General features: G+C 40.0%; 2 protein-coding genes and 1 long non-coding RNA gene across 4 annotated transcripts; 2 read left to right on the top strand and 1 right to left on the bottom strand.

Annotated features, from left to right (window-relative positions):
- Positions 1-43: 43 nt before the first annotated feature.
- LOC133713504 (uncharacterized) lies at positions 44-9,840 on the bottom strand. Of its 2 annotated transcripts, XR_009848046.1 has the most exons (5): positions 9,152-9,840; positions 8,932-9,064; positions 7,862-7,951; positions 7,427-7,709; positions 44-609 (listed from the first exon to the last, which is right to left on the bottom strand). It is a non-coding gene; the product is annotated as an uncharacterized LOC133713504 (long non-coding RNA). The 2 variants fall into 2 exon arrangements; XR_009848045.1 differs by having other exon boundaries at positions 7,427-7,951; positions 9,152-9,838.
- An 8,375-nt stretch (positions 9,841-18,215) lies between these two features.
- Positions 18,216-19,193, top strand: LOC133714555 (uncharacterized). The gene is made up of 3 exons (XM_062140688.1): positions 18,216-18,773; positions 18,867-19,079; positions 19,158-19,193. Exons 1-3 carry the CDS (start codon positions 18,216-18,218, stop codon positions 19,191-19,193), a joined length of 807 nt encoding a protein of 268 aa, XP_061996672.1.
- On the top strand, positions 19,187-22,517 carry LOC133717532 (uncharacterized). The gene is made up of 10 exons (XM_062144246.1): positions 19,187-19,275; positions 19,358-19,471; positions 19,595-20,209; positions 20,350-20,658; positions 20,803-21,074; positions 21,197-21,370; positions 21,483-21,590; positions 21,703-21,772; positions 21,850-21,948; positions 22,267-22,517. The coding sequence occupies exons 1-10, from the start codon at positions 19,237-19,239 to the stop codon at positions 22,351-22,353; spliced, it is 1,887 nt and encodes a 628-aa protein (XP_062000230.1). The 5' UTR covers positions 19,187-19,236; the 3' UTR covers positions 22,354-22,517.
- Positions 22,518-23,790: the final 1,273 nt, after the last annotated feature.

The raw sequence follows: 23,790 nt of genomic DNA, 5'->3' as shown, positions 1-23,790 counted from the left end.
ACACATCATCAACCATACATAATGTTACAAAACTTTAGTGAAATCAAGCAAGCCGAAAGGAAATAAACTTTAAATAGAGTAAAACAAATTGTGTCCTCCAAGGATTATCCTCCGTGCCCAAGCTTCAACAACAACAGCCTGCAAAACAAACTAAAGTAGGGGTTAGGCTCCTACATCCAGTCATTGCCCATGCCCGCCCCCATATCTAAGTTTAAAAACATGAGTTATTGTTTTGAATAAAAGAAGTAGATAAAACCGGTTTGCGCTTCCACGTGATCGTCACCACGTAACTACAATCCCACGACAATTGATCATCTTTCACACTTCCATCACAACCGTCCATCTAGCCAATCACTTTCCGGAATTCATTAATCACAAGGCTAGAGACAAAGGGGAGATAACAAGGGCATGGTGCACACTGCCCACCACCGGTGGCTCAAGGAGGAACTGACCTCTCCTTACATCCCCATCAATTGCCAACACATCAATTCAATCCACGCAAACCATTTCAAGTTGCAAAAACAGATAATTTCCAAAACATGCAAGAGGCCTCATATAAAACATAGTATATGCAAGAAAAGCATAGATAGAGTTAAAGGCATCCCCTACCTGGAACTCGAGCTTTCTCTTGCAGCACTTGGCCTCAATGCAACCTTGTAGCAACCACCAACTTCACAAGATTCCACCACGATGTCAAGCCTAGATTAATAAGCGGCATTAATAACGATAAACTAGGCTAGCTATTCACTCTCAATACTCTCCGAAGAAAACATTTCCTTTAACTTAATTGCTAACTAATAACCTGACCATTTGGGTTCCAATAAGGAGTTTGCTGTTAGGAAGAGGGGGTAAGAACACTTTTTAAAAGACAGGTTGCTGAAAACCGAAAACAGAGTTTTAAAGGAGCTGTCAAGGGTCACGGAATTGTTCAAAATACTTGAGGTAAATTCTTGAGAAATTTTGAAAGAAGGATGGCTTGTCAACCAACTCAGTACGATTGAAATGGCTATTGAATTTCAAGTGAAACCAAACAAAGAGTAAAGGTTTCAAAGGATGAAGTAAAACAATGTGCAGATTCTTTCCAGAAATACAAGCTTCTGTCCCCCTATTTCAAAATTGCATAACTAATTCTAGAAAAATGCTTTTGGGGTGATTCAAATTCTGGAACGTTCATATATTTGTCTAATATATTTCTCTAGAAGAAACTGACCCCAAATTCTCAACGGTTTAGCTCCAGTTTTGAAATGAATGCAACTGGGTCAGATTTTACTGAAAACTGAAAATCTGCAGAAACTGGTTCTTTTGTGTAAAGCTCTTTTGGTACCCAAAATGGCTGGTTAAGTAGACTCTAAGACACCTATAGAAAGTATCTAAAGCTTCTAAAAGCTTAAAGTCTCAGTCACCCTTCAATACTATAAGGGGAAGGTCTTGTAGCTCACTAACATGATGTTTTGAAGACATGGTGTTTGGACAACCGTAACACAAATAAACTCTTTGATCAAGCATGATTTCAATGTTCAAAATAACCATGGTTTAGCATACACCCAACACATCAGAAAGAATGAAAGGTTCTAAGCTAAAACAACAAGGTTCCCACCACAATAGTGACAAGTTGTAATCTGCAAGAGTTTGTAACAACAACCAAAAATACATAGTGTTAAGGAAAGGATGATACTCACCAAAGACTAATCAAAAAGGTGAGCTTCTCTTGAGGATTTCAACAGGAAAGAGAGCTGAGGGAGCTGATTGGATCGAGTCCATCCACAGGCCAAGAAGTTCGCTCAATCTCGAACATGCAAAGTGAAACAGAGACTGCTCAATGTGTGAATGAGGTGTTTTGAACGTATTGAGCCTAAAATCGAGGAAACAAAGGGGAACTTGATGGTTCCAGAATCTTACCAAGTGTTTGTACCAGTCTCAAGTAAGATGTGAGGGATTCGGATAGAGCAAGAGAGGAAATTCAAGCAGAAATCCGGAACAGGCTCGTTTCAGAACAGCTTCCGCTTCGAGCGGTGTACAGGACTCAAATCGACTCCGACGGAGCTGAAATTTTGAGGCTAAATAGAGGAGACATAGACGAACAACTTTGGTGAAGAAAGTTTTTTCATCGGAGGTCTCTAACTAGGTGTTTTTGGGCTCGTAAACAGACTGATGTGTCCAGGGACGAGAGGAAATGTGAGGAGAGAAGGGTGAGTGACGATTTATGGCCTGGGTTCTCTCTTTTGAAGGTCTGAGGAGATGTTCTTGGAGGAGTTGCCCTTTGCATGATGGAAACGTGGAGGGGAAGAGCTGAACGAGGCTCCCTTTCTCTCTGTCCAACTCTGACGTGAACAAGGAAAGAGGAAAAGCTGAGTTTTGCGTGTGAAGGAGAAGGCTCAGCTTTGGGCAGATAAATTTGGGTAAAAGTAAGAAATTGTAAAAACCAAGAGGATGAGGAAAATAAAAGTAAAATAAGTAAATATAAGGAAACTCAAAAATTAAAATGTTGGCATGACCAAATAAAGATTGGGCCTCACCAAACTTGGTACTTAGATAGGAAAACGGTAAAGTAAGTTTTGTCGGAATTTTTTTTGCTCGAGTTTGAAGGAGTAAATAAATTGTGCTTTTGAAAGTCGGTGAGATGCTTGACGAGTAAGCTTCGGGTAAGGCGAGCAGAAATTTCGCCAATTATTAAGAAAGGTAAAATAAGAAAATCGTAAACGCACGCACAAGTATATTTCAAAATTATGCAAAGATGTCATTATGAGCTACAAGGACCATATTGGATCAAGGAAGAGGTTTGGGTCAAAGGTTGACTAACTTATTGGGCTAGGTTCACTAGCATACCCGTCGGTTGGGTGTCCAGAGTAAATTTTGGACTCTAACCTTACACTATTCTTGGGCCCAAGGCCCAAGCCCAAACTATTTCCAAAATTCTTTAGCCAAACAAAGGTCGCGAAAAATTATCCCGTCAAAAAGTGACGTTCGGAAATTCACGGGGTCTACATTCTACCCCCCTTAAAAGAATTTCGCCCTCGAAATTCAAACTAGCATGGCTAGAAAATGTCATATCGTCGTAACTCCAAAGTGGTATTGTGGTGGTGCTACAAGTCTCTCCATCAGTCCATCACTTCAAGTTTATTTATTCGGGTGCCATCCATATCCGTTGATTCATACCTTCTCTATAAAAGTATCGATGGGGATCCGCCGGCCGGTCGGGCCATCACTCGTGTAGAGAAGAGGATACCGGAAAGAGGGTATGATACCACTCGTCCAAATGACTGATGAGAGAAAACAAATTTGCCATTTAATCTTTCAATCCATCAAGATATTCCAATATTTGGGTAATGGCCCCCATGAAATGGTTTGCAATTTTTCACAAGAAATTTCTGTCTCCAAAAACAATCGCTTTGAAAGAGCAAGCTAAAGAAGAATTCAGCCCATCACGTGGATATGCCTTCCCATGCACGAAACATATCATGCCAAGATTCTAGGAAGCAAGCACTTCTTTTATTGCCGAGACTTCATAGCAATGTGACTTGTTACCGTCACCTCAAATTAAACAAGGAGAAACCCAATAAGTTTGGTTTAACTTACCAATTATAAATGTTGTGATCACAGGCTCAAAGACAGAGTAGAGACTCCATCAAAAGAACTCAATGACAAAGTGGTACATGTCCCATAACAAAGAGAAACTGAACTTGAAGGAAAGAGGTCGCAGAATTTGAACTAGTATCAGAGTTGCAACTATATATATATATATATATACCAGTCCAGATTTTCCTTGGACAGTGCGTAATTTTACCTCGATTGAAAGTAATCTAACCGTTTGATTATTGTCAATTTCTAACACAGCATAGTAGACGCAATTCCGAGAAACTTTCATGAAGGAGTCGTACTGGTATGAAGGCTCAAACTCATAGTTATCGGCCATCAAAGTTGCTGACAGAAGCAATTCTAGTAGAGAACAGAATTCCCATTTTCGAAGATGAACTTGCGTTGAAAAACTACTATAGTAGCATTCTCATGCACCATAGTCTAAAATCATAATGCACGCTTTTGTTGAAAACGTAGATGTCGAGGAAAAGGAGGAAGATTGATACCTCAATCAACCCAAAAACTGGTAGGAAATGTCGGTAAGAATTCCCCGAAAAATCTGAATTTGTACGCGTCCATTCTCCATAGCAGCTGGTAGACTCAATGTAATGATTGCACATAAGCGGTAGTATCACGGGGACGAAAATCTCAACACTAAGTTTGAGGTGATCGGTTTTGAACGACATAGATATAGAATGGTGAAATCGGTGGACTATGTGGGTCGGTGAATGACCTATTATCGACATGATCAATCTAGTCTGACTGGTCTTTAGCATAAGCTACTACAAACTAAGTACAAAACTAAGATATGGAAGTGTTTCCAAAACTTCTCAGCTGAAGTACCAAACTAGAATAACTCGGGTTGGAGAACGCATTTCCGAATCTCTGCACTTGCCTTTACACTTTGCTCACTAGAACTCTAACTTCGAAGTAGCACACTTTCGTCGCGCCTTTCGTTACCAATAACATTGGCGAGGAAATCATCTACTCACGTACTATCCTAGAGTATAGAACACGCATTTTTCGCCATTAGCCACGAACAAGTACTAAAGTTGTAGACATAACTATCGAGTACGTAGTAAGCGGTATAGCTGTAACACCGTGTAGTCAAGCGATAACTAGAAGCACAATTTTGGCGCCCAATACGTAAGTCTTGGAGATCCGTCTATACCTCACATAAATGCGATGTGCGATGGCAAATGTAGGCTCCTTACTCAAGTGGCTATTGTTTCACGGTCTTCCGTAGTAAGCGGTTAACTTCGCTTCGTCTCGCTAACAATATTTTCTTCTTGAACTTCCCAAAAGTACTCCTCAGCTACAGTGACGCTTCATATTAGTTGCTTGTGTATTCCCTTGAAGTGGTTAAAAGTGGAGTCTTCATCCTAGAAACAGAGCTATTGGACGAACAATTAACGACGATGACGACTAATGTGGAAGATAGAGTGTGAGAAAGGGATCGCAGCAAGGAGTGAAAAAGGAAAAGAATGTGTTACTTGTAAAAACTCAGGTCAATTTAACCATCATATAACAATTGAAGCATTGTGAGTACCACGCAGATCCAACCTCATTTATGATCCCAAGTGTCAAAATTCTCCACGAGCCGCGAGAAGTCATAGGTTGACCATTCGAGTGGGTAACATCAAGACATCCTAAAATTTCATTTCTGATTGCCAAGAGTCCTCCGTAAATAGCCTATAGTTTACCTAATACCAGGTCTAGTACCACCAGCTGAAACCAAGTGGTAATAGGCAGCGTAACAATTTGGAAGGGAAGAAGGCATTTAAACTATCGAGGACTATCCTATTCGCCATTAGATCTTCATTGGGTATAGAGTCCATTTTCTACCTCGAAGACACTCCTACTAAGTACGAGAAAGTGTTCCGGGAACAAGAGTTGGAGAAAGAAAGAGTGAGGGAAACCTCAACTATGTGAATGTCCAACAAAAGGGAAGTCGGTCTCGATGAACGAATGGTGTGTTCCCTAAAAGAAATTGAATAAGGCAACATATAACTAAAAGAGTTAGAGGATGGGTATTGTTTGAGCCCGAGAAAGGAAAGAATGGGAAGTATAGGAGAGTGGGTGTCTTTGTTTCAAAATAAGATTCAAATCTCAACAACGTTTCGTGAATTAATGCTGCCAGATTTTTGTCAACTGCAGACTGAACTTTGAAAAATCACCCCGAATTTATTTCACAATAGAAAGAGGTAAAAATTTCCAGATCCATAGTTAACTAACCAAACTGAAACATATCAAAAATTCACGAATTTTAAAGATCAATAGGTTGGGCAAGACAAGGCTCGAAGTGGGTAGTCTAGTAATTGACTCAGGAATTTTCAGCAAGGTCGAATTTTGCTTTAGAAAACGAAAATCGAAGTTCAAACATAGGAATATTACCAAGCAATTAGAGATGAGAACTAGGGGTGTTTAACAAGCAAAGGAAAGCTTAAAGAGTTTGAAAAGCAACAAAAGACGAGGGGGGTCTACCAAAGTGACCACAAACGTCCTACTAACAAAAGTTCTAGTCCGAATCTTCCGGATCGTAGGGATAAAATACTAGCTCCCTATTATAGTCTATAGGATCGATACGGTCTTTGATTGCTTGAATTTCCAGAGGAAGTGGTCGTCTGTCACCTTCTGCATCGAGCACAGTGTATATCTCGTCCAAGAATGCATCAACTCTCTCGGCCTCCTCAACAACCTCGTGCCATGGTCGGGAGTAGTTCATCGTCATCCTTTCCCGCATCCTTGAATTCAGACCGTGTATGAATCGATAATTACGGTCCTCTAAGCTTTCGTATACGTTGGGATGCCTAGCTCTCACCGCCAAGAATTCCCGAATATACCCCTGTAAGGTATTGATCTTTTGTCGAGGGTAGACAGGTCCGATCATTGCCCTTGTTACACTTTCAAGATCCCTATCAATTTCGGCAATCAGGTTCCTCATCTCAACCACCTTCGGGTTCGGACGCGGAGTGGAGGAAGAGGGAAGAGTACTAGAAGATAAGGGTGGAGGAACATCAATCCGGGCGGAGGGTTCCAGTTCTACGGTCACACAGGATTCGGCTGTGTTGTCGGTGCCGGAGGAGTCCATGGAGGAGTCGGACATTTTTCTTTTCTTTCAAATCTGAAAAAAAAAACACACTTTTTTTTTTTTTTTTTTTTTAACTCTTTTAGAATGGTTGATAATATTAACAAGGATTAAAGACAATCCTTCAAACTTCACACAACGAAAAGGTTTTAAGTTCAAGGTCCATCAGAACCGTTATGCTTTGATACCATCTTTTCTGTGGCGACCCGGAGACCGGATTACCACAGCGCCGCCTCCCCAAGGAACCCTACACCCGCAACACTTGGAGTAAGTGTTTTGGGCCTAGAATTCCTCAAAGAGACAAGGCCTTTAGGTGGGAAAACAAGAAATCTATAAGCCCGAAATTTTTGGGCTTGTATAGTGGGCTTGGCTCGTAATCACAAGATTACGAACTAGGCGAATAAGAGGAAAGGAAGGTGGTGTTGAGTTGAGTTTTAGAACCTATGTCAATTTTTAGTTCTTAGCCCCAAGTTTGCATTAAGTTCATTAAATGGTAATTTATGTGAGTCTTCTAGGTCTAGCCCACTAGGACCTAAATTCAAATGGAGGTTCTAACCCTAGGGTTCCACATTGGTGGTAAGCAATCACACACATCATCAACCATACATAATGTTACAAAACTTTAGTGAAATCAAGCAAGCCGAAAGGAAATAAACTTTAAATAGAGTAAAACAAATTGTGTCCTCCAAGGATTATCCTCCGTGCCCAAGCTTCAACAACAACAGCCTGCAAAACAAACTAAAGTAGGGGTTAGGCTCCTACATCCAGTCATTGCCCATGCCCGCCCCCATATCTAAGTTTAAAAACATGAGTTATTGTTTTGAATAAAAGAAGTAGATAAAACCGGTTTGCGCTTCCACGTGATCGTCACCACGTAACTACAATCCCACGACAATTGATCATCTTTCACACTTCCATCACAACCGTCCATCTAGCCAATCACTTTCCGGAATTCATTAATCACAAGGCTAGAGACAAAGGGGAGATAACAAGGGCATGGTGCACACTGCCCACCACCGGTGGCTCAAGGAGGAACTGACCTCTCCTTACATCCCCATCAATTGCCAACACATCAATTCAATCCACGCAAACCATTTCAAGTTGCAAAAACAGATAATTTCCAAAACATGCAAGAGGCCTCATATAAAACATAGTATATGCAAGAAAAGCATAGATAGAGTTAAAGGCATCCCCTACCTGGAACTCGAGCTTTCTCTTGCAGCACTTGGCCTCAATGCAACCTTGTAGCAACCACCAACTTCACAAGATTCCACCACGATGTCAAGCCTAGATTAATAAGCGGCATTAATAACGATAAACTAGGCTAGCTATTCACTCTCAATACTCTCCGAAGAAAACATTTCCTTTAACTTAATTGCTAACTAATAACCTGACCATTTGGGTTCCAATAAGGAGTTTGCTGTTAGGAAGAGGGGGTAAGAACACTTTTTAAAAGACAGGTTGCTGAAAACCGAAAACAGAGTTTTAAAGGAGCTGTCAAGGGTCACGGAATTGTTCAAAATACTTGAGGTAAATTCTTGAGAAATTTTGAAAGAAGGATGGCTTGTCAACCAACTCAGTACGATTGAAATGGCTATTGAATTTCAAGTGAAACCAAACAAAGAGTAAAGGTTTCAAAGGATGAAGTAAAACAATGTGCAGATTCTTTCCAGAAATACAAGCTTCTGTCCCCCTATTTCAAAATTGCATAACTAATTCTAGAAAAATGCTTTTGGGGTGATTCAAATTCTGGAACGTTCATATATTTGTCTAATATATTTCTCTAGAAGAAACTGACCCCAAATTCTCAACGGTTTAGCTCCAGTTTTGAAATGAATGCAACTGGGTCAGATTTTACTGAAAACTGAAAATCTGCAGAAACTGGTTCTTTTGTGTAAAGCTCTTTTGGTACCCAAAATGGCTGGTTAAGTAGACTCTAAGACACCTATAGAAAGTATCTAAAGCTTCTAAAAGCTTAAAGTCTCAGTCACCCTTCAATACTATAAGGGGAAGGTCTTGTAGCTCACTAACATGATGTTTTGAAGACATGGTGTTTGGACAACCGTAACACAAATAAACTCTTTGATCAAGCATGATTTCAATGTTCAAAATAACCATGGTTTAGCATACACCCAACACATCAGAAAGAATGAAAGGTTCTAAGCTAAAACAACAAGGTTCCCACCACAATAGTGACAAGTTGTAATCTGCAAGAGTTTGTAACAACAACCAAAAATACATAGTGTTAAGGAAAGGATGATACTCACCAAAGACTAATCAAAAAGGTGAGCTTCTCTTGAGGATTTCAACAGGAAAGAGAGCTGAGGGAGCTGATTGGATCGAGTCCATCCACAGGCCAAGAAGTTCGCTCAATCTCGAACATGCAAAGTGAAACAGAGACTGCTCAATGTGTGAATGAGGTGTTTTGAACGTATTGAGCCTAAAATCGAGGAAACAAAGGGGAACTTGATGGTTCCAGAATCTTACCAAGTGTTTGTACCAGTCTCAAGTAAGATGTGAGGGATTCGGATAGAGCAAGAGAGGAAATTCAAGCAGAAATCCGGAACAGGCTCGTTTCAGAACAGCTTCCGCTTCGAGCGGTGTACAGGACTCAAATCGACTCCGACGGAGCTGAAATTTTGAGGCTAAATAGAGGAGACATAGACGAACAACTTTGGTGAAGAAAGTTTTTTCATCGGAGGTCTCTAACTAGGTGTTTTTGGGCTCGTAAACAGACTGATGTGTCCAGGGACGAGAGGAAATGTGAGGAGAGAAGGGTGAGTGACGATTTATGGCCTGGGTTCTCTCTTTTGAAGGTCTGAGGAGATGTTCTTGGAGGAGTTGCCCTTTGCATGATGGAAACGTGGAGGGGAAGAGCTGAACGAGGCTCCCTTTCTCTCTGTCCAACTCTGACGTGAACAAGGAAAGAGGAAAAGCTGAGTTTTGCGTGTGAAGGAGAAGGCTCAGCTTTGGGCAGATAAATTTGGGTAAAAGTAAGAAATTGTAAAAACCAAGAGGATGGGGAAAATAAAAGTAAAATAAGTAAATATAAGGAAACTCAAAAATTAAAATGTTGGCATGACCAAATAAAGATTGGGCCTCACCAAACTTGGTACTTAGATAGGAAAACGGTAAAGTAAGTTTTGTCGGAATTTTTTTTGCTCGAGTTTGAAGGAGTAAATAAATTGTGCTTTTGAAAGTCGGTGAGATGCTTGACGAGTAAGCTTCGGGTAAGGCGAGCAGAAATTTCGCCAATTATTAAGAAAGGTAAAATAAGAAAATCGTAAACGCACGCACAAGTATATTTCTAAATTATGCAAAGATGTCATTATGAGCTACAAGGACCATATTGGATCAAGGAAGAGGTTTGGGTCAAAGGTTGACTAACTTATTGGGCTAGGTTCACTAGCATACCCGTCGGTTGGGTGTCCAGAGTAAATTTTGGACTCTAACCTTACACTATTCTTGGGCCCAAGGCCCAAGCCCAAACTATTTCCAAAATTCTTTAGCCAAACAAAGGTCGCGAAAAATTATCCCGTCAAAAAGTGACGTTCGGAAATTCACGGGGTCTACAAACGCCGCCGTCTTTGCATGGTCCTATGCTGACATGCCAGGCATCTCCCCTGACATCATCACGCACAAGTTAAGCATCAAACCATCTTTCTATCCGGTCAAACAGAAGAGAAGGGCCTTCGATGAAGAGAGATATCGTGCAATAGGGGAAGAAGTCGCCAAGCTACAAGGCATCGGGTTCATCCGCCAAGTCAATTATCCCAAATGGATTTCCAACTTGGTCATGGTAAAAAAGCCTAGTGGGAAATGGCGGATGTGTGTGGACTTCAAGGGTCTCAACAAGGCATGCCCAAAGGACAGTTTCCCGCTGCCACGCATTGACCAACTGGTCGACGCTACAGCAGGACACGAGCTCCTCAGCATGATAGATGCTTTCTCCGGATACAATAAAATCAAGATGCACCCCGTCGACCAAGAATGTACCACCTTTACAACCGACAAAGGCCTCTATTGCTACAATGTCATGCCTTTCGGATTAAAGAACGCCTGGGCGACATACCAGCAGTTGATGAACGCTATTTTCGGGGAACACCTTGGCAAAATAATAGAGGTTTATGTGGACGATATGCTGGTCAAAAGCATCAAAGCCGATGGACACGTAGCAAACCTCTGCATCATATTCGCCATTCTCTTGGCCTACGGTATGCGCCTCAACCCTGAGAAGTATTTTTTCGGCGTCACCGCTAGCAAGTTTCTGGGATACATCGTTAGCGAGAGAGGCATTGAGGCTAACCTTGACAAGGTTCAAGCCATCATCAACATGAAGTCTCCGGTGTGGAAAGTGCACATTCAGAGCCTCCAGGGCAAGCTAACAGCCCTATCTCGGTTCATCTCCAAGCTCACCGACAGATGTCTCCCATTCTTCAAGGCTATGAAGAGGACCCACAAGAAAGAAATTGACTGGACCCCAGATTCTGAGTCGACACTCCAAAGTTTGAAGGAGTACTTAGCGGCAGTCCCACTTCTCTCCATTCCTGTCGAAGGTGAGATACTCTACATCTACTTAGCGGTATCCCCATCAGCGGTAAGCTGCGCCATTGTACGGCGAGAAAGACAAAACGAGCTCCCGGTATTCTATGCCGGCAGAGGCATGAACGACGCTGAAACCAGATATACCCCATTGGAGCAGCTCGCTCTCGCACTCATCGTCACCGCTAGACGTCTCCGCTAGTACTTCCAAGCCCACACAATTCATGTTTTGACGAATCAACCGTTGAGGCAGGTAATGTAAAACCCCGAGCACTCCGGGCGCCTCAGCAAATGGGCCATTGAGCTCAGCGAGTTTGACAATGAATATAAGCCACGAACCGCTATGAAAGGCCAGGCAGTGGCCGACTTCATTGCTGAGCTCACGGAACGTTACACTATGCCAAAAAATGCTTCAGACCATACCACTCAGACGACAGAAGACGTTTTTTCTGTTGTCTGATTTTTTTGAACGTCTTCAGACAACAGATTTAACTATTTATGTCGTCTAAATGGTATCAAAATCAACACCAATTCAACTTTTTCAAGTTTGTTATAATTTAGAAAATTCAGACAACAGATTCTGTTGCCTGAGTAAAGGGAGAAATTATTTCTCCTTGTCTGGACAAAAAAACATTTTTGGCTGAACTAAAACTTGGTTAAAAAAAACTGGCTGAACTAAATGACCTAGCGCTAGATACCCCGAGTTCTCTAATAACACTTAGTTAAAAAAATAGACGCCTCTTTTCTTCTCCTCGAGCAATCGACCTAGAACCCTTCTCCTCCAGCAGTCGACCTAGAACCCAATTGAGCAACAGATTGGAGCGAACCCAGATCAGAGCTAGACCCCAAATCGTCAACAGATCAGAGCGATCTCCGATCCCAGACGACCAACAGATCAGAGCGATCTCCGATCTCAGACGACCAACCCAGATCAGAGCGATCTCCGATCTCAGACGAACAACCCAGATCAGAGCGATCTCCTATCTCAGACGACCAACCCAGATCAGAGCGATCTCCGATCCCAGACGACCAACAGATCGGTACCATGTGAGAACGAAGGAGAGAACCGCCGCGAACAACAGAACCCGGACGAGCGTGTCCCTGAGCTGATCCATCAAGAGCTTCAGGATCGACTAATCCTCGTGCTTCTCCAGTTCGTTCCATCCGTACACCGCCCGGCGCTTCTCGACTTCCTCCTCCGACAGCCCCGAGGCTCTGCTGACCTTGAACTCGTCCTCGCATTCCTGAAGAAACTGAACCTGTAAGTCTCTCATCAATATTCCATGCTAATTGAGATAGTTAACTGAGAAGTACATGATGGGGCGGCATTGTTGTGTTGCCAATGAATATATGTTTTGTCTTGAGTTTAGTGTTATTGGAAGTAAAGGATGGGGTGGGGATCTTTTGTAAATCTTATTTTTGATGCTAGCTATCCATGATTTTAATGGCATATACATCATTTAAACTTGAATATAATGAATTATATCTACCTACTCGTCTGGTACCTATGCGAAAGTGATATCTATAAGAAGCTCTTCATGTATTTCAGACACATGACATGATAATACTGCACTTTATAATTTGGAAAAGACAAGAAATTTTGTGGACAAGTTTGTCTTTGACGTGCTGGCCTCAGTGGGGGTTTACATAAAATGAAATTTCTATCTTAATATGATATTCATATCGTTAAAGGTGGTTAAACAAAAGTACACATCTTATTTTACTTCAACAGTCTCCATAAGAACTTATTGGACCTCTTCATGAGGTTTCTAGTTATTTCATTACAGTGCCATGTGTTATTGAAGACTTGTTGTAAGATTTAATTTATTTATCACAAATTGTGACTTGTGTCCTTGTATTGCGCAGATATTGGATGAGGCTGCGGTGCAAAATATATTTTTAAAGTCCCTAGACAACTATATAAAGTGGTGTAACTACTTGTGCATTCAGCCAGTTTGGAGCAAGTATGGACTTCTAGATCTGATTTCATATATATCCTTTCTTACTTCACTCTTCCGATGATAAATTGATATTTTCTTGTTTATTAAATGATGGTGATTGATGATAGTGAGTTAGTGACTAATGGAATCAATCAATTTTGTGCAGTTTGCAGTCAGTTAGGAAGGAGAAAAAGCTACTGTTTGTTTCCATGTACTGTTTGATCTGGGGTGAAGCAGCCAATGTAAGTGAACCTTTTATTGAATAACTGGAATTGATCGTTAGTTTTTGTTTACTTTTCTGTCGTAACATCCTTCTGCATGCATGGTTCACCCAATTTAGTTTTAATTGGTGAAGTGAATGAATCAGTATAACTTGAAGATTATAGCACGACATTTTATCTTTCTTGGTGAGACTTGAGTGTTTTTCATTTATGTGAGATTATGATTTTTAAGTTTTAGTATTGACAGAGTGCAAACTAATTTTACTTGAATACCATGAACAATGGATTTGATTCAAATTCATGAAGCAGTCATATTGTAAAAGTACATAGATGAACTGCCTTTCAAGTTATTTCATGAAATACACTTTCATCAGTTATTGTTGAGCTTCATTTCATTTGGTTTGCACTTAAATCATTTTGCAGACTTGCATGCTTCAGCATTCTGTTTTCTGATAAAAAAAAGCACTTTCAGCACTTTCTAGTTGGCTCTCCCTTTCATACGCATATCCAAATAGAAATATATCTTTCCCTTAAGCTATTCTGTTACATCCATCATTTTTTGTCGTGTTCTATTTGTGCAATCTGAACTTGTTCTATACTACATACTGCTGATCATGTTTTTTTTTTTTTTTTTTTTTTTGCTGTGGGTGCTATGTAGTGAAAGCTTGGAGTTAGGCTCATTAGGCAAGCATTGGAAGCGGATGATTGGCTTAGCTCTGACTTAAACAAATTGAGGTAAGCATTTATAATCATCACATAGTTCGTTCTTCATTTTATTTTTGTGAACTTTCTGTTCTAGAAGCACATGAATTTTTGGAATTTTATAGTTCTGGTTACAATGTTTCATTTTGTGTTATAGAATTGAATTTTTTTCATGGAATGAACTATTTTCTCCTAGAGTTAGGTTCACGAGTTATTGGAATTTTCTGTTATATTGATGCTCATGTTTGTCATGGAGTAGCTACATTCGAATGTTAATTAAGCTCTGCTGTATGTTTATGAATTAATGTTGCTTCATGTATCTCTGTGTGTATATATATATATATATATGTGTGTGTGTGTGTGTGTGGTGAAGTTGTTTAATAGTGATATGTACGTTTTTAAGCTTTCTGATCCTAGGTGATAATATAGTTCCTAATTGTATAATGTGTTTATATATAAGATGGATAAATCATGGATGCATGCTGATAGAAGATCATTGAAGTTTAAGATAGGACTTGAAGACTTTCTTAAGTTCGCTTTAGCAAATGCACGCGACATATCAAAAATATGCTGTCCTTGTTTGAAGTGTTGTAACAATGATGAATTTTCTGTTGGAGTGATCAAGGACCATATATACTTTAATGGTATTGATGTTAGATATAAGCAATGGAAATGGCATGGAGAACCTTCTGCCATGAATGCCGATATATTAGGTGAATCCGAAACAGTAGATATGGGTACTGATTTTGGGATAGGGGATGAAGATGATGAGATTTCGAGTGACTCGAATGAGTTTTTTAGGTTTGTAGAGGATGGAGATAAGCCTTTGTATCCGGGTTGTACTAAGACTACAAAGTTAAATGGTTTGATACAAACGTTCAATTTGAAGGCAAAACACGGAATGACAGACTCTTGTTATTCTGACATGCTAATCATGATTGGCATGTTGCTGCCTGAAGGGAATGAGGTACCTGGGTCTATATATGAGGCTAAGAAAACACTTGCTGCATTGGGCATGGGCTATGAAAAGATTCATGCTTGTCCAAATGATTGCATCCTTTATAGAGGGCAGCATGCAGAAGCAACAAGTTGTCCAACCTGTGGTGAATCACGTTGGAAACTGGGTAGAGATAATACTAATAAGGAAGGGGTGCCTGGGAAGGTCTTGTGGTACTTCCCACCAATCCCGAGATTCAAACGGATGTTCCAATCGACCAAGACAGCTAAGGATTTGACTTGGCATGCCAATGATAGGAAAACAGATGGAATGATGAGGCATCCAGCAGATTCCCCGACTTGGAAGTTAGTTGACACAAAGTGGCCAGAATTTGGTAGCGAACCGAGGAACCTTAGGCTAGCCCTTTCCTCAGATGGGTTTAATCCCCACAGTTCATTAAGTAGCCGATACTCTTGCTGGCCTGTTATTCTTGTTACATATAACCTTCCTCCTTGGCTATGCATGAAGAGGAAGCACATGATGTTAACATTGTTAATATCTGGACCCAAACAGCCGGGAAATGATATTGACGTTTATTTGCAGCCTTTGATAGATGATTTGAAACTACTGTGGGTTGGGGTTGAAGTGTATGATGCCCTTAGAGGAGAGTCCTTCAAACTGAAGGCAGTCCTATTTTGGACTATTAACGACTTTCCCGCATATGGGAACCTCTCGGGCAGCATTACCAAAGGATACAATGCTTGTCCAGTTTGTGTTGATGAAACCCGACCATACAGGTTGAAGCATAGTAACAAAATGGCATTCATGAGACATCGCAGATTTTTGCCAAGACATCATCCATATCGAAGGCAGGCTGCAGCTTTTGACAATACCATAGAGGAAGATGTCGCTCCTTCACCATTAAGTGGAGAGGAGATGTTGTCAAGAGTTGAAGGTCTGAACATACCATTTGGGAAAAAAAAACCTTGTCCCCCTCACAAGGGTGTTGAAGCGAAAAACAGACCTTGCTGGAAAAAAAAATCGGTTTTCTTTGAACTTGATTACTGGAAACATCTTCCAGTGAGACACATTCTCGATGTGATGCACATTGAGAAGAATTGTTGCGATGCTATTCTTGGAACCGTATTGAACATTCCCGGGAAGACCAAGGATGGAGCTGCTTCTCGTTTGGACATGGTTGATATGGGCATCAGAACTGATTTGAAGCCTACACCTGGTCCGAAAAGGGCAAAGTTGCCTTTGGCGAGTTGGAACTTGCTGCTAGATGAGAAGAAAATATTATGCTCTTCCTTTTTCAACATGACGGTTCCTGTGCGCTTTTGCTCAAACATAAGGAATCTGGTTTCAATGGAAGATTTGAGACTCGTTGGTCTTAAATCACATGATTGCCACACTATTATGCAGATTCTTCTCCCTGTGGCATTAAGATCAGTTTTAGAAAAGCCAGTTAGGTATGCTATTATTCGGTTCTGCCTATTCTTCAAGGCAATTTGTAGTAAGGTGATAGATGTTTCAAAACTTCAACAGATGCAAGCTGACCTTATTGATACAGTTTGCTTGCTTGAAAAGTTCTTCCCACCTTCGTTTTTCGATGTAATGATTCATTTAACAGTTCATTTTGTTAGAGAAGTAGAGTTATGTGGTCCGGTGTTTCTTCGATGGATGTACCCATTTGAGAGGTACATGAAAGTGTTCAAAGGGTATGTGAGAAGTCGCCATTTTCCTGAGGGGTGTATTGCTGAGAATTATATTGTTGAAGAGGCTATAGAGTTTTGCTCAGAACGTATGCTCCGTGAAGATGATACCACTGTGGGAATTCCATCAAAAAGCTTATCTGGACTGTGTAATGGATGCAAGCCTTTATCAGGCGCAACCATGGTGATCGTTTCTGCAAAGGAGTTACGACTTGCACACCTGTGTGTATTACGGAACACTGAAGATGCCATTCCATACTTCAAGTACGTATTACTTTCAATGCTATTGTTTTGCTTTGTAATATCAATACCTATAATATATATTCATTTGAGTTAGATTGTTGATCAGTTTTCTTTTCCTTGTACTTAGGGAGCATATGGAATTGTTGGAGTTAACTTTCCCTAAGTTCATGAAAAACAAGAGGTGGTTGAGGGAAAAACAGAATGCGACATTTGGAGATTGGTTAAAGGAAAGGGTAAGTTCATATGGGTTATGCTTATTCATATGTTGATTTTGAATGTTTTGAGTTTAATTATTTGATGAGTGCACTTTATTAATGTATAATTCAATTAGCAGGTTGCAAATGCAATGAGTGTTCCCGACAATGATGTTTCAGAAACAATGAGGTGGATGGCTGGCGGCCCAAGGCATGAAGTGCCAACCTTTAGTGGATACCATGTCAGTGGAGTTGATTTCAACACCAAATCCCGGGACAATGTCAGATCAGTTCAGAACAGTGGTGTTTTTTTACTTGCCGATGCAATGCAAGTTGCAAGTGCAAAGGATCGAAAGCCCAGAACTGATGATATGGACTTCTACGGTGTAATTAAAACAATATGGGAGGTTGACTATTACAAATTTAGGGTACCATTGTTTAAATGCGATTGGGTAGAGAGTTCTAGGGGGGTCAAAGTAGACGATCTTGGGTTTACTTTGGTGAAACTGAATAGGATAGGCCATTTAAATGATCCGTTTGTCTTAGCTACGCATGTGAAACAAGTTTTTTATATTGAAGACCCCCTCGATGCTGAATGGTCAGTAGTGGTGAGGTGCCCGGATAAAGACTACGAAGGGGCTAATGATGAATGGGAAGACCCTGAAGTGGACCAGCTAGCATTTATTCCGACAATGCCATCAGTTGAAACCTTTGATGATGTAGTTGGTCATCAACCTAGCATTCATATGCGAGATGGTGATGAAGGAATATGGGTTGACAATTAAAGTTTGCCCCGTGTCTGATGGGAGTACCATGGTGTTTAGGATTTTGATGCTTATGTATGCATATTAGTATAGGCTGCATTTCCATTTGTAGCTTTGAGCTGTTGTACTTTAATTTGTTAGTTGATGGACTATATGCTGATTCAAGTTGTTACTTGATTACCTAAGTGTTTGATTTTCACTATTATGTCATTTTAATTGTAAGTGATGCATCCTATATATGTCATGTTGCCTATCATGTGGCTAACAGATTATGTGCTTTTGTGTTTTAGATCATGGCGCCATCTAATAGAGCAGCAGCAGCTAAAGCGATAGCTTTGAGGATGAAAGCTGTGCAAATGAAAAGAACTAGCTCTAAGGATGCAGGGCCGTCAACCACACCTAAAGCTTTGTCTCCAAAGAAGAGGGTTGTGTCTGCTAAGAAGAAGGAGATGTCCCCGAAGAAGAAGGTTGTCCAAACTAAGAAGAAGACTAGATCCCCGAAGAAGAAGACAAAGGCTGTATCAGAGAAATCTGTATCAAAGACCAAGTCTGGAAATAGTTCTAAGTCTAATAAGATAGAGGATGGTGATGATGAGGAAGATCCTAATGCAACTGGTGGTTTGAAGCTGCTAAGGCGAGGGATGGTGACAATGAATCGCATTACAAGGCGACTCATCAGAGGGAGAAAGCTAACCATACAGATTAATGATAAGGGGGAACCTTATGGTAAGGCTGCAAAAGAAATGCAGTCTTACATTGGGGTCTTAGCACGTACAAAGATCTCGATTGTCACTGGTGATTGGAGAGACGTGGACCCTGAGGAAAAACAGAAAATCTGGGAATCTATTATGGTATTTAAACTAAATCTTACAACATATTGCAATCCTTATCACTTTCAGTCACTTGTTTCCGATGTAAACTAATCTTCTTTTTCTTATACGTAGGATGCATATGTGATCCCTAAAGAATGTAAGAAGCTGGTGATTACCTCTGCTGCAAATAAATGGAGGGAATTTAAAAGCAAATTGACCAACAAGTACATTATCCCTTATATGGATACCCCTGAATTGCTTGAAAATCCACCGGATGATTATCGATGTGTTAAGAAGGCTGATTGGGATATCTTTGTCGCTGACAGGATTTCAGCAAAATTTCAGGTTTGTTAGCTGTTGGAAACTTAGTTCATATGTTGGTTTCATTTTATCTGTGGTTTGTATAAGTTCAATGCAATGTAGTGCCTAAGTATGCTTTGGTTTGTAGGAACTGCGTGATGCACAAATAGAAAAAAGAAAGGAAAATCGGTACCCTCATCGTATGGCACGTAAAGGATATGCTAACTTAGAAGCCGAACTGGTTAGTTTTTGGATGATACTTATTGAACTTTGTGAATAGAGCTTGTGGTTACCAATTCTAATATATTTTTCATTTGTTATAGTCCGAGTCAATCCCCTCACAGAAACTGGATCGTGCGACGATGTGGGTGAAGGCACGGCAAGATAAGAATGGCTGCTTCAAAGAACCTGAGGTGGAGGAGACGGCAGAAAGAATTGTAAGTCTTTATCTGAAACTTCGCTGGCTGATTTGGTGTGTGTGTGTATATATACACACACATATTTGTCCTTCATATATGAATTACTTAATAAGTGAGCTTACATACATATATTTGTACCAGGAAAGGTTAAAGAAAAAGGAGTCTGACGGAGAGCTTACAACAGATGGTTCAGATGATGTGCTCACCTTAGCATTGGGGAAACCAGAGCATCCTGGGAGGGTACGAGGCGTTGGTGGTTTCACCAAACCAGCTTCATACTTTAACCTCCCAAAAAGCAGAAAGAAAAGTGTGGAAGAGACTTTGAGGAAGAGTGTGAAGTTGATTTTGGAGGAGGAGAAGGAAAGTATAGTCGCTAAGGAAAGAGTTGCATGGGAACAAGAGAGAGATAGACAAGTTGCTGAGGAAAGAGCATATTGGACAGCCAAGATTGGGAGGTTGGAAGCAAAAATTGATGGGAAGGAGGTGCCACTAGAGTCACCAGAGTCACCAAAACAATTGACGCCACTTCATGAACATGGTTCAGGCCAAGGGAGCTGTTCCCGACCAGCTGAGAAGATTTTGATTGACATTGTGGAAGGTGATGGCAAAACAGTGAAGAAGAAGTTGGTTTTAGCCGAGGAGAAGATATTTGTTCAAGAGGACCAGCAAGTGGCTACAGATCAACCAATGCAGAAACTAACTTCTATAATTGAAGAGGAGGTTAGAGTCCACATATCTTCGAAAAATTCTGACAATGTAAGCACCTTTCTTGCCTTAATTTATCTCTGTTCTCCTTAAATTCATTTTGCTTTGACTGTCTTTATCTGAAACTACAATAACATTGCTAAATGTGGAATTAATATAGTGAATGATTAACTGCTCATTGTTTGACATAGGAGCTGCAGGTTGATGGGAACGACTGCGGACTGGCAATAGACAGGGTCGAAAATATTGTTGCTTATGGTACTGTCATTCAAGTTAATGTTGAGGAAGGCAATCAGAAGATCCATGGGGTTCCATTGGGAGAGGACAATGTGCGTGTCTCAGTCATTGGAACCATTGTGCATGATGCCTTGCTACCATTTCCAGTGAAGGATGCTGACATAGTCACTGTCGGAGACGCCATTGGGACTTGTGTTGCTTGGCCAAGAAAGCTAGTTGTTATCCCTGCACCAGAGGCACCCCCTAAACCCATTGAGCAGAAAGTAACTCATTCTTAATTCATTTATAGTCCATCTTCTTCTTTTATTTATTCATGTTCAATTAATATGCAAATTTGTTTCATATATATAGTATATGTTAATATTGGAAAGGGTTGATAACATGTAGTCTTATCATTACAAAATTAGATAACAAAGCGTGCTAATCCGAAGAAGAGAATCAGAGATTCATTTGATGATGACAATGAAGACCTGGAAAACTTGCCGACGAATCTGCCATTACCAGTAAAGGACTTGTGTATGTGGGCCAAGACTGAATTGATGGATGGCGCCACAATCCACACAACATTTGGTGGGGAAATTTTCGGCCATTCTAGGAAAGCCGTCATCTTTAGAAGGGATATCTATAACATGGCTAACATGCTGGAAGTATCTGGAGGAGTCATTGTTTTTTACATGAGGTACATATCAGTTTTCAATTACCTTATTCTTATCTTCAGTAATTGACTATACTCTGCTTGATCTTCATAATCAGAAGCCTTTTTTTTTATTTAGCCCTTTAATATTGCAATATTATTTGTAGCTACATTTATGGAGTCCTGAAGAAGTCTAAGATGCTTGATATGGTTGGCTTTATGGACCCTGCACACACCGGTATAATTGGGTGTGGAAATCCCACTGAACGGGCACGGTCTATGTCAAATCGGTACATGTTAGGGAAACCGGGGCAAATATTTTTGGTTCCATATAACTCAGGGTATGTAATCAGTATTACTACAATGTTAGGCATGTTATATTGCTTGTTGATAGCTTCTATGTATAGATGTAATGGACTTATCAAAAAATAATTTTTACATCTTTTTCTATAGTGCTCATTGGATGTTGTCGGTGGTGAACCCGGATGAAGAAGCCGTGCATTTCATGGATCCGCTAAAAAGGCGACTTTGTGCTGGTGAATGGAAAAGTATTGTCGACAAGTAAGTCTACTTCCCAATTTTTTTTTTTACCATATTGATCAGTTGATGTTGTTTCTTCATGTACTGAACTTGCTGCTTGCTAATTATAATTTTTGTGATCATCATTTTCAAGCTCTATTAAAATCTTCAATGCCCAAAAGGGTAGGAAAGGAAGGAAAATAATCCAATGGAAGAATCTTGCTGTAAGTTGGTTGGAATTTTTATAGTCTCCATTAAGTCGTACTTCCTCATATGGTTAATCTTAATTTATTATTTTCAGGGTATTCCGGAGCAAACTGATTCTAAGACTTGTGGTTATTTTGTCATGCGTTATATGAAAGAAATTGTGGAGGACAAGAACTTGGAGTTTGCTACCAAGGTAAGAATGATCAACTGCATATAGGCATATATATTTCAGTTACTGAAAGTTACTGAACCTTATTATGTCCAGTAAATTTGAGAAGCAAATGCAGCAAGTCCAGTATAGGCATAATAAGGTTGATTTACTGGACTTGCTGCAAGTAACTTTGAGAAGCAAATGCAACATAATAAGGTACTGGACTTGCTGCAAGTAACTTTGAGAAGCAAATGCAACATGATAAGGTTCATATTATAGGCATATTTCAGGTTTGCTACCAAGTTATAATGGACTTGCTGCATTTGCATCATAATAACTTGCTGCATTTGCTTGTTTCAGTGGGAAAGGAAATCAAATCTTGCTTACACACAGAAGGATATTGATGTGGTTCGAGCTGAATGGGCAAATCATGTTATGAAGTTCTAACTTTGGTTCTGTTTAAGGTAGATGAGTAGCACCAGCAACTGCTTTTGTGCATTTATATATAACTGATGGAAAGTGTTGATGAACCTAAATTATGCATGCAGTTGCTTTGCCTAGCTACTCTTTCTTGACCTTATAGGTCGTTTTTGACTTAGTGCAATATTAGGTAAATGATCGAGATCGATGAGATGATTTTTTGGTTCTCTTGATCATTATGTAACTGTTGGCTAAGTTTAGATTTGGAACTATGGATTGTATTTTGGATGATGTTGATGCAATTAATGAAACGTAGCCATCATTTTCAATGCAGATTTTAGTCCAATTTTATGGTTTTGATGATTGTAAATGACTGATATAGTTGAAATGGTTGAAAGGCAACAGATATATGCAGGTTTATGTTGTATCAAGAAAATAGAAACAACATAAACAAATGATCATCTGTTGTTTCTATCAAGTTCAAACAACAGAAAAGTAGAGTTCAAAGAGCTCTCAAACAACAGAAGTAGGTGATTGATATGTTGTTTCTATCACATTCAAACAACAGAAAAGTAGAGTTCAAATAGCTCTCAGACAACAGAAGTAGGTGTTGATATGTTGTTTCTATCACGTTCAAACAACAGAAAAGTAGAGTTCAAATAGCTCTCAGACAACAGAAGTAGGTGTTGATATGTTGTTTCTATCACGTTCAAACAACAGAAAAGTAGAGTTCAAATAGCTCTCAGACAACAGAAGTAGGTGTTGATATCTTGTTTCTATCACGCTCAAACAACAGAAAAGTAGAGTTCAAATAGCTCTCAGACAACATAAGTAGGTGTTGATATGTTGTTTCTATCACGCTCAAACAACAGAAAAGTAGAGTTCAAATAGCTCTCAGACAACATAAGTAGGTGTTGATATGTTGTTTCTATCACGTTCAAACAACAGAAAAGTAGAGTTCAAATAGCTCTCAGACAACAGAAGTAGGTGTTGATATGTTGTTTCTATCACGTTCAAACAACAGAAAAGTAGAGTTCAAATAGCTCTCAGACAACAGAACTAGGTGTTGATATGTTGTTTCTAGCACGTTCAAACAACAGAAAAGTAGAGGTCAAATTGCTCTCAGACAACAGAAGTAGGTGTTGATATGTTGTTTCTACCAACTTCAAACAACAGAACATAACTAAAACAATGGTTGAAAGTGCAAACAAACAACAGAAAAATGAGATTGAATACTACTTTAGACAACATTAATATGTAGTGGTATAGTGTTTCAGACGACAGATAAACTCCGATTCTTCAATATTAGGTACTTCAGACGACAGAACTTAAACTGAATCTGTCGTCTGAGTAGATTATAAACGACGGAGAATATCTGTCGTCTGAATGGCTTAGAGACGGCAGCCACTTAGACAACAGATTTTTACTTCATCAGACGACAGATATGGTCTGTCGTCTGAAGCA

This window comes from Rosa rugosa, chromosome 6 (genome assembly GCF_958449725.1).
Source record: "Rosa rugosa chromosome 6, drRosRugo1.1, whole genome shotgun sequence".
Classification (NCBI taxonomy): Eukaryota; Viridiplantae; Streptophyta; class Magnoliopsida; order Rosales; family Rosaceae; genus Rosa; species Rosa rugosa.
Note: the sequence above shows the minus strand (reverse complement) of the source record. Positions and strands in the feature narration are given on the sequence as shown.